The following is a 16441-nucleotide window of genomic DNA, read 5'->3' on the forward strand; positions in this document are numbered from 1 at the left end:
CTACTGTACACTGTGTTCCTTGAAATTATTAAAAATTCCATAAATTATAAAAGTAAATTCATAAGCACTCGTTCAACGATCATGCATTCAAAGGAAAACATCAAAACTAATAATTGATGAATATTATCCTGAAGCAAACCTTGTTCCTGGAGTAGACCTGAAGCATGTCAGCCCACCACCGCGTTTCCTCGCGGCACGTGCCCTTCACGAAGGTAACACCTTCCGGCGAGGTGATGGCCAGGCTGTACGGATGTCCGGTGATATCCTCGGCGGCGGCGACCTCCAACACCCGGGTCATATCGATCCTCGCTTGAGGAACCGTCTCCGGCTGAAACAGAAACCATCACGGGAACCATTAATCATCTTCCCTTCGCTCGTAGTCATTCGCATTGACATTTAATCAAGCAGCCAGTGATTTCATTTAACAACGGCCATCACATATAATAATGAGAATTTGGACAGTTAAAAAAAAATTACGAATATTTAGAAATTATAACCACTGTATAAAAAATATACAAAGTGAGCATCCGCCGGTGCGACTAATTATCGTGTGTACAATTGAATACAATTCAAAATGTTTAGCAGAGAAATATTTTATTAACAAAAATCAAGTAGCTAAGACATGAGCTTTAAAATTTTGAAGTCAGATATCAAAAATAAGAATATATTGCAATGCGATAAAAAGCATTTCTATCTGAAATTCTCTTAATTACAATAAATGTTTTATTTTGCAATCTGTTCATATTTTAGAGGAAATTGATATATTACTTAATTAAACAATGGGACTGCATATGTGCAGAGATGTTCTTACAATTAGAGACCTAGAAACGCATAAACGAGAACTGGGTCAATTGAGATGCTCTATCTGGTATCGATATGGAGCAATTAAATGTCCCGATTGATCGTATGCAAATGTGCGATTGTGATCTTTAACGAAACTGTCATCAGTGGTGTGAATGGTTCAATTACGGTTTCAGTAAACGTTTCGCACGACCTCGAGCCGTTCCAATTTCCTACTATTAAGACTGACGCGTAAAGGTTAAACGTTCTGTGGTATCAATTTCCATTCTCGGTTAAGAATCACTTAACAGCGAATTAAACTGACACAATGGATCCTTTCCAGCGATTAACCAGTTGACTTTTGTGCAATATAAAACGTTTGTAGTATCAATATAAAAAAATTCACCTATTGTGATATACTTATTGATGTCTCTTGCACGTTTTATATGTATTTCCTGTATATAGAATTTTTCTATTAATCAGTTACCAGGTTCTTTTGATTCGAGGCATACGTCGACTTCTGCGCAACTTTTTGCCTATTTCGAATGATTTTCGCGAACCGGTAAACCGAAGAGGAAGACGAATGCCCGTTCACCAAAGGAGAGAGAGAGAGAGAGAGAAGCAGGGAAAGAGAGTTAGCCAGGTTTCACCGTAATTTCGCGTTTATTTGTTCAGCGTGCGGTGCGCGCGTTTTATTACAGCGGGATAATTTACTGCGCCGTATACAGGCGACAGTAAAAACCGCCCGGCAAGGTGGAACGAGTAAAACGTTCCGTGGTTACTTTGTCGCCCGATTTCGGGCGTTACTGGAAATCGACGCGGCGACGACGCCTTTTCCTCTCGCTAGACTATTCCAAAAACTCGTAAACGGCCGCTTCCCGTGGGATAATGCGACGATTACCAGCAATTTTCGCCTCGTAAAACGAGACCAAATAATTGATTGCTACGCGAAGACGGCTGGGAGATAAGCGACGACCATTTTCGTTCGCGGAAGCGAGGAATAACCAATTACGACTATGGGACCGGACTTTGTTTTCCTATTTGCGCTCGTAAGTCGATAAGAACCAGTTTGTTACCGCTATGGGAATTTTCTCGCTCTCGGTCGATGTCTAGCTGTAAAGCGAAAATCTAAAGAGGGGCGTAAATTTTACAAACGCTTTTATATGAGAATGATTCTGCTCGAACGTTGGACCGACTGGGTGTCTCTCTGCTCCAGATAGCCGGAACGCGGCGATACATCATGGCCAGTGTCCGGCCGGGTTGCGTACACGTACGCACCGGCCTCGCGTTTTTGTTCATAGGACGTATTTATTAGCGTGGCGTGGCTCTCTTTCGGGACACGCTTCTTGATTTATCTGGAACGGCCGGCTGCGGAATGTCATTAGACTCGCGAGGCCGTCCAGCTGGTTCGCCTTCTAACAGACGCGACAGGAATCTTGCACCAGTTGATAACGTTTGACAATGCGCTTTACTGGGTGTAAGCAGGCGTAAGACACTTCACGATCAATTAGTCAATATTTCTATTATCTTATCAAGTAAAATAAATTTAGTAATCTGTTCTACATTAATGTATTCTTTTATTCAATAATGTATCGAAATGGTAAATTACATTTTTGTATGGTATTTTGCATTGTAATTGCAGAAAGTTAAATCTAAGCCTGATTGCTTTACGGTAATCTTGTACTACTTGTAAAATCTCTAATGATGAATCACTCAATATTTCTATTACGTTAGATATTAGAAGTAAACTGTCTCGCATTAATGTATTCTTTTATGAAATCATACATCGAGATAGTAAACTTTATTTTTTTATTTCATTAAATTACAGAGAGAAATTAAGTGTTACTTTTTTAAAAATGGTTACTCGGATGTTAAACGAATAAAATGTAAGAACAAATGAACTGTTTTCTTGAAACTGATTGGCGAGGTAAAAGTAGGTGTACATAGGAACGGCAGTCCAGTGTTAAGTGATTTACTGTCGGCCATGGGAGGCGGTTGGTTAACCGGATCAACGAGTTGTTCCAGCTGCGGATTCCTTTTCCCTCGTCGATGAAAACAAATTTCTAACGTTTTTGCTACCGGGCACCGGTGCTAGGAAATTCATCTGGACAGCCTTGCGAAACGTTCCGCGCAAGGTGGGTGGGTGAGCCGGCCGGATTGGCCGAAGGAAATTGATTTATCGAGGGGAGCGGAATTTGCGGAGCTCGGACCGACATCGTGGGTGAGTCATTGTGCCCGGGGTGAATTATGGAGTACGTTAGTTTCGAAAATCGCCCGAGTTGACACTTCCGACTACGGGGAACATGCGAATATTTCAACGTGATAGAGTTACCAGTTACAGAAACAACAGTTGGCAACACGCATTCCGATCGCATTGTACAAACACCTTGAGAATTACAACATTCGCTATTTTACTGTCCCAATCGTTGTAAATTAAATTACAGTAACTATCGAGATAAATCCATTAATAGAATTCTGAAGATGGAGCAGCGTTTGAATTTTGAAATTCAATTATGAAGCGTGATAGAAATTCGAATCACGCAGACAGACTCTGGGACGTGATCTCGAATTCGAAGCTTCGCACAGTACGAAGAAATTCACATTAGCGCCTTTACTTTATCTCTTGTTTTCTGCCTGGGCAATCAGGCGACGTGAACCGAGGTATAAGATGTAAAGGAGAAAAATAAAACGCGGCGATCCGAAAGATTGGAGAACGACTGTCCGTTAAGGCCGGAGAAACATCGCGTGGGTTACACCTTAAATTATCCCCGTCCGGTCGTTTGTTCGGCTGCGACGCCACGCGAGGGAGAAATTCGTTAAACGTAGATGCTTTTCGCGGTTCATTAGCCTGGCCTCGCAATAAAGGTGGCTGCTAACGGTAAAGGTTCGTCAAGTCGGGTCTCGTATACCGCTTAATCAAGCGCCTCGCGCGAGAAACGGCGCGCGTAAACGACGTCCGATCAACCGGACGAGGAAAAGTTATTCCCTGTTGATAATCGGCCTGTACGCGTCTCGTAACCTGGAGGCGAACGCGAATGAGCAAAACTGATGGCCACGGGAAAGGAGCGAACTAACATTGTCACAGATTCCAAGAGCGTTGCCATCGAGCATCCTACGGTGATTGGGAAAGTTTATCGTTCTTCGGACGACTTACTCTAAACGGTGTTGCAATCTCGTGTAACACGATGCATGACGCAATATTAAAAACGAGTCCCTTACATTACAAGAAACCCGGTAAAATATAACAGGCTGTACTGCGAGAAGAGCAAATGTATTTTTGTGCAAATAATAAACACCTTTCAATCTGAAGAACGCCCATGTCGAATATACTTTCCCGTCAATCAGACGTTTAACCGAATTAAGCGAGGATAACAGAATCCTTTTCAGAAACCCTTTTCAATCGGTTGTCGGTTTTTAACGTCGAACAGTCAGGCGTACCGTGTTCGAGAAGATAATCGCCGTACCGAAACGATACTTTGTTGCGGTTAAAGTCAAGCATTTTTTATTCTCCTCTCGGTGGTCGTTTTTCCTCCGAAGAGTTTCCAGAGGAAACTCGCCGCGCCGAAGGCGATTACGCGTTCCTCGGCTGAGAATCGCGGTCGTTGGATTTCACGTAGCGCGTTTTCACGGATCTACCGACTTTCTACGACCAATAAGGAAGCTCTGCTTCCCTTTTTTTCCCTCTTCCTTCCTGTTTCGCTTCCATCCGGCAACCGGTAATCGTTGAGCAGAATTAATCGAGCGATGGGAGAACCCACAATGCTCCATTCTTCATGGATACGTTCGGTTTGTATTACCGAATTATTCGTTATATTATCAAATTGCCTTAAATATGTATAATAAGAAAAGCAATGTACTTGTCTCCAATGTGACTCAATTTAAGAGAATGTAATATTTTAATAATGGACATGAAGAGATTCGAAAAATATATTTCTATTCGTCGCGAATAATCTACGAACTATCCTAAGATAGTACAGCGCTCTTAGATTATGTTACATCGGAACGAACTGTCAGGACAACCCAGTAAATCGTATTCACGAGTTCTATTTATGAGTTGACGCAGGAAATCCTTCCGGTTATCGGTGACATCGGGAAAAACGCGAAACGGAAGTCGTATCGCGATCCGTTTTAATTTCGAGCGAGCATAAATCGTTGTTTTAATTAATCTCGTGTCCTTGCGCGCGTTTTTGCACGCTCGGTCAGCGGGCAAATGTTATGGTGGACGTTTTGCGGTTCCCGAACCCGTGCCCGTGCGTCGAAGGCCTCCCGGAGCCAGTTTTCAACGAGTTTCGATGTGGAACGACTGAACCAGATTGCGAGCATATGCACGCACGTGAATCGATACGCGCCGAAACGTGACCGGTCCTTTTTGAAAATCTGTTCGACTTAAATAATTATGGACATTACTTCTTAAAGCGTATTATTCATTTTTTGCAAAATTAACTCTTTTCACAAGTCCCATATGTTTCTACAATAGTATAACGTCTTAAATATAAACATAGTTGTCAAAATTAGCTGCTCTCGCAATTTTGAAAAATCTTCATTTTGAGATCATTGAAATCTTCTTCAGCGGAGAACTGAATCACGTTCATAATCGCAAATCGTTTACATAATCACGGAGAAACGTGGCTGCGGTCACAGTCGCGGACTCGTGGAAACGGCTTGACGCCTTGAACACGAGTATGTGTACCGGCCGGTGCGGCGTTGTATAAACAAATAACAAATTGTAGTCGCCGTGCAACAAAGCGGGCTGCGAGCCGGGAGCGTTGGACGTTTCATGGATCGGCGTGTACGAACGTCGAGTGTAGTTAATTGCACGGTCTCCATTCAGCCGTGGCAAGAACGCGGATAATGGAAAGTAAGACGCCGGGACACCCTGGCCGTGCTCGCTGGCTTGCTCACGGTTGGAATTTCGTCGCTCGGTCATTTCTAAATCGCGCGTTTTATTGCCCCCGATTGCTCGTACATTTCGTTGACAACTCCCGTCGGATTTCCCTAATCAATAGCTCGTACTCAACCCTGCGTATCCCAGATAACTTTCCGCTTAAATTTATGCCTGTTAACGAAATCAATTTTCTTTTCTCTAAGTTTATAAAAATGAAATGAACGATTAAACAGGTTTTTCTGCGTGTCTCGCGGAGCATAAAATTGCAGCTAAGGAGAGGTAGAACGCGGAATGAAATCATAAAGATAAGGGAGCGGGGTAATAAAGAAAAAAGCTCGAGGGTTACCGTAATGAAACGAGCACGGAGAAAAACGTCGGGGACAAGGTGGCGACGGGTGAGGTGCGTGTAAAAAAGGGGAACGAGCAACCGAAAGGTGCGACCAGCCGGAATGTCGAAAATAAACGAGGAAAAGAAAAAATAAGAGAGAGAAGCGCGGCGTCGGGTTTGGTCCAGGTCGTGGAGGATGTGCACGGGGGATCTGGTACCCGGCTGCATCGTGACCCGGTTGCGGTGTCCAGAGAGTGTACCAGAACAGAGATAAGATCCGCGCTACTTATGTAAAACACGAGTTGTCGCGCCCCGTGGCAGTCTCTTCATCTACCTCCGCATCTCCCTCCCACTCTTTCCCTCTCGTTAATCCAGTTTCTTTCGGCGAGACGATCTCCTCGATCTCGGACGGGAAAATCTCGTACGGAGTTAAGTCGTTAATTCTTCATCGAGCAAATAATATAATGTTCGCGGATCTCTTTCAACTCGGCAGCTGGTAACCTTTCATCGGAGACAAGGTCGCCGATACGACGGTAGGACGGGGACCCCAAGGCTGCGATATCCGCTTCAGGGCCACCTGTCGGCCTAATTAATTGCCGCAATTAAAACGTAACGCCCTGCCCGAGTCCCCGGCGAATTTACGGAAATTAACGGCGCTTATCGCCTCGTCGCCTTTCGCCCCGCGCGCGTTCGATCCACCGTCAGATAAGCGAAATTCTCGTTCACGGTTATTTACGAGACGAACTTGGAAAATCATTGATAATCATTTTAAGTGAACCCATTTAAAATTTTTACGTCGTTACTTTAACTTTATAATTCCATTTTCTGCTATTTATATGAAACTTGAAGAAATCCGTTGGACGTTACATGAATTTTGTAGAATCACGAGAACGGGCAAAGTGAAATAGTTAAATTGCACTGTTAAATTATGATAATTAGGTTATATCATACGATTATGGAAGGACTGAGAGAGTCCGCGATTCGGTGAAGAGACGCGGTGTGCTTTTCGCACGGTCGACCAGTTTCATTCCATCTGGGAAAGCAACGGGGGTCTGTCTCGTATCGTATCGTGCTCGTCGCCGCGTTGAACGATCTGGTAACTTTTCATCGGTGAAAACAGGTCCCACCGGTGTGTCCGGGGAGGCTCTCTCGCCACGAAAAACGATCGATAAAACCGGAACCCATCGGCAGACGCGAACGTTCGCCAGGCCACCGACGCCTCGCCCTCGGATCATTTCCACCGCGACAAACAGTCAATTTTCAATAGCCGAGGTTAAATTAATAAAATCTTACGTCGTTTTCAAGATAATACGCAATTGAACTTCAAACAGATTCTATTGATTGCTCAGTGCATAATTTAGATAGATTAAATTTCGATACATGAGGTTTTGAATCTATATTATACTTTGGATCAAGTTATGCTAGCCTGAAGTTACAGGCAAAACGGTTGGACGCGATCGCACAAGCTTCCCTGCGCGATACGGTGTAATTTCGTCTAAATCGTGCTCGGACAGGGTCCTTCTACACCGTTCGCGTATCTAGTACCGTGATCTAAATTACTCGCTGCCTCGAGAACTTTTCATCCAAATTATATGCATATGCGCGAGCAATTCCACGTAATAAGTCCCACGGTTGCATGCAAGAACGGAACTTCGCAAACCGAGCGTCAACTGGCAATTATACAGTGTCAGGTACATCTAACCCTCTTTTGAGATCGTGGTTTTTTGCACAAGAAGCGTCTTTTAAAATATCTTACATATTTCTGCTAATCGGTATTTGATCAGCATTTTTGCACGATTTTCTTCGACTCGGAATGCTGTCGCTGTGTAAAAGCAGGGTCAGATTTACTACACTGTTTCATCTAAACAATAATTGTCAAATAAAACATTTTCGAGATGTAATATACCTGCATAACTATAGTGTTTTACAATATTTCTAAAACATGTCATTCACCCTAAGGGATAAGGATTAAATTCGTGATGCAACGTAGACGTCGTTGGCGTTCGATATTCGAATTCGCTGTCAAGTTTAATATTCCCTAAATGATCATTGCGCGACAAGCGAAGCCTGGCGATCGGCCGGTTATTCTCCGAATCGACTTTGTCGGCGATAGGGGAGAGGGACTAGAAACTGATTAGAATACCATGGATTTCCTCGCGGCACGGAACGACTCCTCCCCTGCAACGTGACGGAATGCAACGCGGGCCGAGCCTTAACGCCTCGACGCGAGATGAGCTTTTATATCGTCCATTCCGCGCGCCTCTCGATGGAATTCCTGTCCATCAGTCTCTCCTACTAACGAGACCGGCCGTTCAAAATGAGATCGTTCTCCAGTTTACGACCGTCGGAGGTGGATCGAGTTCGATTAAATGCTAATAACCTAATAGCCTAACAGTATCATCGTCGCAGAACGTTTGACCTTTGTGTCAAGCGGAATTTGAATCGACGATGACTGATACGTCAGACGAAATAACGTCAATATTTTACAATAGCGTTAATATACAGTTGGACGTCGGGGATGCATTACAATGAATCATTGTTACGTGTGATACGTCTCAATTATCACATAGTTCCTTCTTCATTTGCCAGGTGCAATTCAAATCGACTACATATCACCGGCGATGTATCAACTCCCCGCTAATTTACAATCAGAACTATCAATCAAGCACGTGGTACGCGTTCCGCTCGTTTGAAAAAAAATATGCGAGGCAATTTACGAAAGGTTAAACCATAAAGGTCAAGAAGGAACGCGTGTACCCAACTCCCTCCCTCCCTCGCGATGCATTATCTTACCGATCCGCGAATCGCGGTTTCGCAAGTTTTCAGAAAACGCGGAGAAGGCATCCCGTCCAGATGGACCGATAATTTAATCGTCGCCGACCTGCCGACCTCCCGAGGACCTTTGATGTTCGCGCTCGCCGTCGCACGCGCGAAATTTCCTAATTAATAAATCTAACCCGCGGTTCAACCCGCTCGATATTTATCGAGCACCTCGCGGCCGCGATTAAATTAATGACCCGATGTCCTTATTAATTGACTTTGCCCCGGTTACAAATTGTGGCCGCTATCTCGCTGCTCCACCGTGCCAGTGGCTGCTTTCATTAACGGTGTAACGCTGGATAACGGGAGATCGATCCTATGGTAGATCGATTTAAACAGTTTATGTGGTTCAATTTAATTAGATATTAAATGAAAATCGGTGCATAAAAGCTATAGAGCTATAATAAAACATCTAAGATTTGTAATAATTTCAATTATCTGCACTTATGATATTACAAGGAAAGAGCGACTGAATTATAATTCTCTCGAATCACGAAGATAATATGAAACATTTGCTTCCTCTGACTTTTTAGTGTCTGTACACAGAAAAATGTTATATTAAGAAGATTTATCGATGACGTAAATAATATGCAAATAGTCGAGTCGAAGCGATACAAGCATTTGCCTTATCTTGCTGCTGCAAGATAAATGCACGCTATGCGCAGTGTCCCAGTACATATACCTGTTTTCGTTTAATAAACATTATTCCCAATAATAAAGATATCCTTCATTCGATAATGTGGAAGGGTCAGCTATGACACTGACCTTTACTACTTTACCCTTTAAAATCTGAACAACTCGTACTAAGTTCAGTTTAATTTAGTGATATTGCAAGAGTAAAAATTGATGGGAGACGCATAATGAAGTCATGGAGGATAATTGATTTAGTATAACAATTTATAATGAGAGGAAGAGGCTCATCAAGAATTTGTATGCGAGACCATTTTAAGTAGTAACATCAACGATTCCGCCGACACATTCTATAATCCTCGTTAGTCCCTTACTTTCCTCACTTCATTTGTTCCCTACTTATTTCTGTATCATCGATAAAATGCGAATTTAATGTTAAGAAAACTGAATGTGCAGAAATGATAAATGCCGCATGCAATGTGTAAAACAGTTCAGACTATGAAGTGATTAGACTGAGAAATGATAAGAAATGTTCTTTTTAATCATTATGTTCGATTTCCTTAAGACAGTTGTGTCAAATTAACGCATGCAATGATTCAGAATCATAAGATACTGCTCGCGTGCAGCAAAAGAGCGGAACGGAAAATGTCGAAGGCCATTGCGCAAGTTTTTTTTTTATTCAAGACGATGTTCCAGCCTCGCTCGATTCGCCCTTGATCCTCGGCCTTTTTCTAGATTTCACGAACGATCCTCTCTTTCCTCACCTTTAGCCAGATCGTAGTTCACCACCGCGCTTCGAGCGTGGAACATCGTTAACCTTTGAGATCATCCGCACGAAACACGCACGCGTGCGTCGCGGTACATTCCGCGCGGGGACCGATCGACTGGCTTCCCTTTCGAGCGCGCTTAGACTCAGCGACGAGTAACGGGATCGAGGGATCGATCGCAGCAGAAGCGGAGATCGAAGGTCCAACGAGAGATTTCGATTCAATGGCGATCGTGGAATGGCGAAGGTCGTCGGGCGAAAGGAGTTATGTAGGTGTTCGCCATTCGTGAGTTATCGATCCAGCTTGCTGATCGATGCAGGGAAACGCGACGAGACTGCGAGGATCCAGAAGCTTCGAAACCGAACATATGACTACATTTTTAATAAGAAATAATAATATTTTTTTAAACGGATACGTACCCTAAATAATATAATACACGAGTATTTAAACAGAACATGTATAAAATAATATTAGTAAAAAGAAACAAAAGTAATAAAAAATAAATTCGAAATTTAATTACAGAAATGAAATTCTCTTAATTAGGGGAACCAACTTTGATCGTTATAGAGAACTGTTTTCCTCTGATTAATTTAATCCCTGGATTAGAACACCTAATAAAGTTAAGGGTTTAGAACTTAATGGAGCTAGTTAGAAGTTTGTGATCTTACTTTGGGGAAGTTCTATACCCTTTTACATGATTAATGCCAGCCTTGGATATTAGGAATCTCCTACCAACTTGTTGTTCTAATGCAGAGGAGAGAGAGAGAGGAAGGAAACCTCAGAAATTACCGAAAATGATTTGGAGATGAATGTGTTGGAAAGACACGTTACGTGAGAATTCAACGATGAGGTCCAGGAAGAATATACTCCAGACTTTTCGAACTCGTCCGGTAATTTATGGCGCGTGTTCAACTGTATATTAATGCCTGAACGCGGTCTTGTCCCGAGCGCTTCCCTTAAAAGTAACCAATTACTTACTGGAACACAAAACGGCCGTAACGCCAAGATGAAAAGTAAACATTCATCTTCGAGGCCTCGACGCCGTTCGTTCGTTCGTTCGTTCGTTCGTTGCGTCACATGCACCACGTAACGACTTACACACCTGTAACCCCTCTCGCTATGAATAACTGATTGAAAATCTGGGACAGGTATCTGGCATCTCTTCGCGCAAAGGCTGAAGCAAAAATGACTGGTCGCTGGCATAATTCATTGCCCGAGTAACAAAGCCAGGAGAGTCCAACACGGACCCCACGAATATTCTTGTCCAACAAATTTGTGTACGTTAATTTTTGCAATTAAATTCAGTGTTCACATGGTATCAACATGTACAAGCAGTTTTTAATTATCGTTGCACGCAGAAGCGAATTGTACTTCGCTCACGATGAAACGTGAATGCAACCCAGAGGGTAAAACGTCCAAACAAATTGACAGCCGTGTAACACTCGGATCGGTGGACGTACGGTTGCATCGGTTCAAAGTATAAATCAGTGAAATCCGTGAGGAATTGATTTGGTTCACGGTACCCACGGGGCAAGGGTTCGTTTGACTCGGAGGCTTCTCCTTTCGTGGCCGGTTCGTTATTTCATTATCCGCGACAGGCAGCGATGGCCGGCTAGCAGAGAGCCGGGAAAATGGGTTACGGAGGCCGTAAGATTAATGGTGCCACCTGCTCGCAATTATAGTCGCAGCGAGACGCGTGCGAGCGCGTGGATCATCTTTCTACTCAGCTAACGCGGGAAATTCCGATGAATCTCATGACTGTTCTACATTTCCATACGGTTCGAAGAGATTCTCATCATTTCATTGCATTTATTCTAAATATTATATTTATTTAATAATAATTATATAATTATATAATTATGTACTGCAATAATTAAATAAAATACTTCAGTGAATGCATTTCTATGTCGTAAATTACTTTTTGCATAGTTTATATCCTCTAAAACAAGTTCTGTTCGTTTAAAACAGTATTTCTGCTAATCAGTATTTTTGCATGACTCTTTTTACACAATTATTCTCATTTACTCGGTATGCTTTTACTACGTAAAAGGAAGGTAATTTAGAATACGGTATTAAATACCACAATATACTCTTTGCTCGTATTACTTCATACGTTTCTGCGTAATAAGTCCATTGTTCGCTTATGTCCCTTATAAATGGACGAAAATTCGATGAGGCTCTTTCATCTTTATCACGAAAACGTGCGTTTCAACGAGCAAGCAGTTTTGAAGTGGTGCAGCGCCGCCTCGTTTGAGCCGGGGTTAAACGAGTTTCATTTAATCCCGTCATTAGCTGTTTGTCTCGCTTCTCCTTCCTCGTTCTTTGGACTCCGGTCCGCGGCATCATCTATCTTGTATCCTCTCGGTGGCGAGCAGCGGCAGTCGGCCGCGGCCGTGGAACGTCTTAATGATAATCTTCGGGGTCGAGCCGAGAGCCGAGGAGAATAAAGAGCATGCATTACGCGGGGCAACGACGCAACAAGCCCTCGGCTGCCGCTGCTGATGGGCTCAGCGTCCAGCGTCGTCGATCGATCGCTCGAACAGACTTTCGAACGATTAGTCGCTGGAAATTGAATGGCCTGAATCGTTTCGCTGCACACACTAGCCGGGACGTCGCGCCGTCGTTCGCGTTTACGGCCACGGTAATTGTGTCCGATGTTCGACTGTCCACCTCTGATAACCCCCGAGCGACGATAAGATAGTCATAGCTATTTATACGGTCTGTTGAACTACTTTTCTAGATACGTGCGCACGTAGACACAGCCTCGTACTTTAATGGTAACCATTTTCCAACTAGTTTTTCTCCTAGACGTTCAACGTTAGTAAAGTAGATAAAACAAATAATAGTCGCAATATTTCGTGAAACTCCGGAACGGAAAAAATGTTTCAATGACGCAGTAATAATTCTTAAGGAATAGAACGAAGAATATTTTAATTGGAAGCGCGTTTCATTTTTTTCAAACAATCGAATAAACGGGATTCCTCGAATTTCGTTTGAATCGAAAATAATCCGACGGATTTAAATGTAAAGAGCGCAAGTCACGCAGCCGGTTTTCTTCTTCTAATCCAGCAGCGACGCGTTCACTAGTGGGACGTCTCCTGCTAATGCATAAGCTTGTTCAATGTCCTTGCGAATCCCTGCCGCAAACAACCGGCCATATTTCAAGAGGAGAGCCAACGTCGACGGGAATCCTCATCCTAAAAGTAAGCAAGATCCGTTCTCCCCGACCATTTCCTTCTTTTATCTCATGGAAAAGAACTCCTCTGTCCAACGATCTTCATAACTCTGCCGAATTACCTCATTGTCTGCGAGATACCAAAATCCTCAGACTGTATCTCAAATAGAATCCTACTGGTACTTCTCCTCTCTTCATTAAACATTCCCAAATTGCTTATCACCAACCAAGTGCAGTTGCCATTAATTAAATTCCAACGTGCACCGAGGAATTTCAATAATAGCCAAGAGACTGCCAATAATAGCGTAGTAAACCATCGGTGGCCAGATCGTAATACCCGCATTGGTATATCCATCCGATGGAACGTCGGTGATGTCCAATAGCCGATGTACCAAATGGTGCGCAGGCTACTACTTCGTTCGTGTGCACAGACATACCGCGTTGGCTGCAGGAATACGTTATGTACGATACACATGCACGCGTGCTACGTTTCCTGGTTGCTCTCGCCCATGCCTGGGCGTGTCGCGATCTGCCTGGATACATTACGTGGCTGCGTACGTGCACGCAATGCAATCCGCTCGCGATGTTCAATTTTCTGTCCATTATTATCGTACAGAATCATCGAGATATGTTCCATCGTTGGATAGGAAATTTGCGAAGTAACATTGTTCCATCAATTATTATCTATTCTTTTCATAAAGCGTCTTACAATAAAAATGCTGTTCGACACCATAATTTGACTGAACGATTGTATTTCAATTTAATGAATAATCGTATATATAATAATTAACCATGTCTGTTGCTGAACGAGTCGAGTCTCTAGAAATTCATTATCAACCTCAATTAACGGCAAGACACGTGTTCCGTCGTTTTTCACCCAATTAAACGGTCTTTCGCGACGAAAGCCACAATTTCACGTTTAATTGGCACGGCGCGCTTTTAACTTAATTCCAACGCCACTATACGTCGCTTTTTCACGGTTACCACGATAATTATTCCGCGAGGGGCAAAAATCGTCATTGTGAAGCGGCCGTCTCATTTGCATGATACTTCGCGCACGTGAAACCTTCCCGTTGTTCCACTTCGACCCTGTCCCCCATGTGAAAAACCAGTCGACGAAAGCAAAACGATTTGTTGGAATGAGAAAGTGCGTGCTTACGCGCGATGCTGACCCTGATAGGCCCTCGACGCTCTTTCTTAATCGGAACTTTTTGTCAATGCAAGAGTATTGTACGTTTCGTAGTTTCTGAATGCAATAATCGTGAAAACTTAGAGAATATTCTAATTATTTTTACTGTGCCTTGTGATTTTCTAAATTTTTCAACAAGAAAATGGTAGAACTTTTTCTACTGTCTGAGCAATTTTGAAGAGGACTCGGCCTGGCCATGAACAGCGTCGTTACAGCAAAGTAAACGATTGGCGTGAACGATGAATAACGGTGTGCGCGAAACTGAACTGCGTAATAGCGCCTCGAAACTGGCGATAGCGAACAGGGCTACGTTGGCGAACATTATTGTCAGTTACCTTGCCAGTAACAATGTAATGACGAAATTACCAGAGGAGCTACGACTGACCTCCTCATTGTCAATTTTCAAATTTACTTAATGACTTGCCACGTAATGTCCACTATTCTAGCGAAGATTTATTGAAAATAAAAGTCCAGGCCGCATGCACAAAAATTCTTACCGTAAGGGACAAACATGTATGTAAACGCTTCGCCGGTTGAACTATATTGAAAAGACCAAACAATACTAACTCGCTGAAGAATTGGACACATAATACTAGCCCATGGTCATCTGATTTCGCGTGACATACCAAGAAAATGCACATTCATCATATTCTTTCAGACTTCCCATCGCTAAATAATGCAAGGGAATTCAAAATATCAACAGACCTAAAAGAGATCTTTAGAAATGATTACATTGCAGATTTCTATGCAAAATAAAATGTTTGGAATACAGAATTAAGGAATCAAATTAGATATGCCTTTCATTTATGAATTAAATATCACAGAATTCACTTTGTTTTCAATATTTTGTACGCTTTTGTATACTGAGTGCACTAATCAAAATTCAGCACGCTTGTATAAAAAAATCCGCAGTCTAGTCAAGAAAATTCAGCTTGACTGATTTCGTTTAACCACGACATCGGATTGACAAAACTTATTTATCATTCGTCATGATTTAATACTAAATAATTTCAAATGCTGATACAACTGTAAACTGCAGATAAATAAAAAATCAAGTAGAACAATGCAGAATACAAATATGCTTGAAGCTCCAAAATGAAAATTACAGAAAACAAGTGTTTAAACAGAATTTATGTCGCGTCCATCGCTATTATCGGCAGAAGCTTCTAAATGGCAGTTGTTAACCGATGGTTTGGATTATTTCCGTGCCATAAATTTTCTAGCATCGACAAACAGGGAGCCGTTGCGGTTTTAGGACACGGTGCGGTGCAATTCCACGAATAGGCATCTCGCGTATACTCGCCGGAGTTACCTACTCGCGCAGCAGCAATCTGTGACACGCGAGCGCCTCCCGCGTGTTCGTTGCACCGTTTAAGCCGTTTCTATCGCACGCTGCCGCAAAGAGATCGTTAACCCTTGCCAGCGCGATGCTCAATTACGGTCTGTACGCTGGCTTCTTTACGCCACGGCTCGGCTCTTCCCGAGGCCCGTGAACGCATTAATATAAATTTACCTCTGAATCCGCATGAACGGATCGCCGATCAAATTGAAATTGCAAATTATTTGCTCGAATCAATCACCGTATCGAGAAATCAATTCTTCACGTCGAGTACAATTTACAAAATCTATATCTACACTTGGAGACAATATAGTTATTTAATTATTTTTATGAAATTATAAATAAACTGCAGATTCTTTGCAAAATAAAACATTTATATTATTAGTTTAAAATATGTATTTTAGGTAAATTCATTTCATCGTTTAAATATCTCAATACAGATTCAACTTTTGGTATTCTGTATAATTTTATACATTAGACACAGTGTTCACATTTTTACATATTTTACAGTCTGGTATATTCAATATT

The 16441-nt window shown here is 42.6% G+C and overlaps 1 protein-coding gene across 6 annotated transcripts in view; it reads right to left on the reverse strand.

Moving 5' to 3' along the window:
* osp (myosin phosphatase Rho interacting protein outspread) overlaps positions 1 to 16441 on the reverse strand; it is a 144734-nt gene that overhangs the window by 21023 nt on the left and 107270 nt on the right. For all 6 annotated transcript variants that reach the window (XM_018025164.2, XM_018025163.2, XM_018025166.2 and 3 more), the window contains exon 4: positions 140 to 328. In XM_018025164.2, coding sequence (XP_017880653.1) covers positions 140 to 328 — 189 coding nt within the window. The remainder of the gene's footprint in view (positions 1 to 139; positions 329 to 16441) is intronic.

Source organism: Ceratina calcarata, unplaced genomic scaffold, assembly GCF_001652005.2.
Source record: "Ceratina calcarata isolate Rehan_Ccalc_2016 unplaced genomic scaffold, ASM165200v1 scaffold350.2, whole genome shotgun sequence".
Classification (NCBI taxonomy): Eukaryota; Metazoa; Arthropoda; class Insecta; order Hymenoptera; family Apidae; genus Ceratina; species Ceratina calcarata.